Source organism: Penaeus vannamei, chromosome 21 (assembly GCF_042767895.1).
Source record: "Penaeus vannamei isolate JL-2024 chromosome 21, ASM4276789v1, whole genome shotgun sequence".
Classification (NCBI taxonomy): Eukaryota; Metazoa; Arthropoda; class Malacostraca; order Decapoda; family Penaeidae; genus Penaeus; species Penaeus vannamei.
The window spans coordinates 10,262,935-10,265,434 of NC_091569.1; the positions used below are offsets into that span (position 1 = coordinate 10,262,935).

At 41.3% G+C, this 2,500-nt stretch overlaps 1 protein-coding gene across 1 annotated transcript in view; it reads right to left on the reverse strand.

Moving 5' to 3' along the window:
• Rph (Rabphilin) overlaps positions 1-2,500 on the reverse strand; it is a 147,888-nt gene that overhangs the window by 115,806 nt on the left and 29,582 nt on the right. The window contains exons 2-3 of the mRNA XM_070135879.1: positions 2,384-2,500; positions 1,556-1,693 (exon numbers count right to left, since the gene is read on the reverse strand). The exon at positions 2,384-2,500 is cut by the window's right edge and continues 669 nt beyond it. Of these exons, the coding sequence (XP_069991980.1) occupies positions 1,556-1,693; positions 2,384-2,500 (255 nt within the window). The remainder of the gene's footprint in view (positions 1-1,555; positions 1,694-2,383) is intronic.

Below are 2,500 nucleotides of genomic sequence, written 5' to 3' on the forward strand. Positions count from 1 at the left end.
GCATCATTAGCCACTTTCTTTATTCTATTTGCCTTCTCGACGCCTCCCTCCTTCGCATTACCTTGTTAATTACCTTTTCCCGCTTTGCCCCCATTCTCTCCCTCCTCCCTTCTCTTCCTCTCCCTCTCTCCCCTTCCCCTCTCTCCTCTCCTCATTAATCCCCTCTGCCGTCCACGCCTTAGTTCTCTGTTCGTTCTGTCTTTTGCGTCTCCTTATACTCTCCCTATTTCTTTCTCTCTCTTGCTCTATCTGTCTCTCTCTTTGTTTCTTTCTTTCTTTTTTCTCTCTGTCTGTCTGTCTCTCTCTCTCCCTCTCTCCCTCCCTCCCCCCCCCTCTCTCTCTCTCTCTTGTCTTCTTGTTTCTCTTCTTCCTCTTTCCTTCTGTATGTTTCCCTCTTTTCGCTCTATGTTATCTTTCCGTCTCCCCTCATTAGCAATCGTTCTTATCTATCTTTCTCCTTCTTTACTTTCTCCTTTCCTTCTTCCCTTCGGCAACGGAAATACTACAGGTGTCTTCATTGTTCCTTTAATATACATTTAACAGAAATACAACAATAGACGTGGAATACGTTATAAAACAGTGATCTTTAACCCTTTTTTGTCCCTCGTAACATGTTGGCTTCGTGTTTTACTTACGACCCTGTTAGGTGTGCATTGTGTTTTTTTCGCAGTTGCTCTTTCGCCTCAGCATCCGGGGAGATAAAGCTTTTTGCCTGCGAGTTCGTCTATTTATACATTTGTCTGTTCCTTTCTTTCTCTATCTGTGCTGCAAAAACCGTTTTGATGCCTTTAGTATTTATCTAATATTCTTCTCCTTTCTGAGATGCGGTGACCTATACCGACTCCTTCTTTGGAACATATATACCTACACATACACAAGCGCGAACACGTACACATATACAGACACGCATACTCTCTCGCTCTCTCTCTTTCTCTCTGTCTCTGTCTCTGTCTCTCTCTCTCCCTTTCACCCTCTCTCTCTCTCTCTCTCTCTCTCTCTCTCTCTCTCTCTCTCTCTCTCTCTCTCTCTCTCTCTCTTTCTCTCTCTCTCTCTCATTCAAATAACATAGTCGTAGTAAAAGAGGGGTGGGGGGTAGAGGGACCCAACTCCCCCCCCCCACTCCTAAACTTTCGAGGACATTCCCGTAAACAAACAAACAGGGCAATTCCTTAGTTATCCAGTTGTTGAGAACACTGTAACTGAGGGGGCAGCGGCAACTGAGTTTGGTGTTCAAAATAAGATAACCATCATGCCAAGTGTTATCTAAATAAAAATGTCTGACATTTTAGTATGGAGGAGTATATCTCCTTAAAGCTGCAAAAACCCAGGACCCCCGGCTACTTTTTTTTGGGGGGGGAACCTACTTTGCCCCCCCCCCACTTCAAAATACCTTCTTAAGCCTATGAATAAATAAATAGTTAAATAGATTAAAAACATCCGTTTCCTCCACGTAAACACTCCCACACTCCCACCACCCCCATGACTACCCCCCTACCCCCAACCCCCAACCCCAACACCACCCCCTTACACTTCACCCTTGACTTTCGAGACTCACCCTATCCTCTCCTGCTCCACGAGGTCGAGCTTCTCCGCCCTCTGGATCACCTCGAGGATGATCTTGGTCTCCGCCTCCGAGAGCGAGTCCTGGCGGGTCACGGGCACGGGCTGCGACGTGGACCAGCCCATTTTCAACCTGTGGGGGAGACCGGTTGCACGTCAGGCGGGGGTTGGGGGGTCGTTTGGAAAAAATGGGTGGGGGGTGAATAAGCGCGGTTGGAAATATTTAAGTAACATAATCAAACAGTGGAAGCAGAACAGGGTGAAAAGTATGTCTGTTTGTTTATGATAAAAGTCACACACACACAATATATATATATATATATATATATATATATATATATATATATATATATATATATATATATATATATATATATACATATATATATATATATATATATATATATATTCATATATATATATATATATATATATATATATATATATATATATATGTATATATATATGTATATATATATATATATACACATATATATATATATATATATATATATATATATATATATATATATATATATATATATATATGTATATATATATATATATATGTATATATATATATATGTACATATGTATATATACACACACGCACATACATATTAAGTTATGTGCATCCAAAGGTGTATTTAGATCATCTGTCCGAAATGTGTTTCTTTAATATTTTGTTTGTTCAAGCTCTCATTTGCAGCATATGTTCACATTAGTGCATTAGCGTTAAAATGTCTGATGAAACCTTTGGATGCGCTTCTTCGTATATTCAAGTACGAATATCCGCAAAAAGAGAACCATAAATGGCACTCACTTGGCCCTGAGTGCCAGATGGCGGTCGTTGGGACACACCCATCGGTCCTGCGTGGGCTGGCTGCCGAGACTCGCCCTCCTCACCATATTTCCTCGTCCTGCTCCTCCTGAAGCAGGG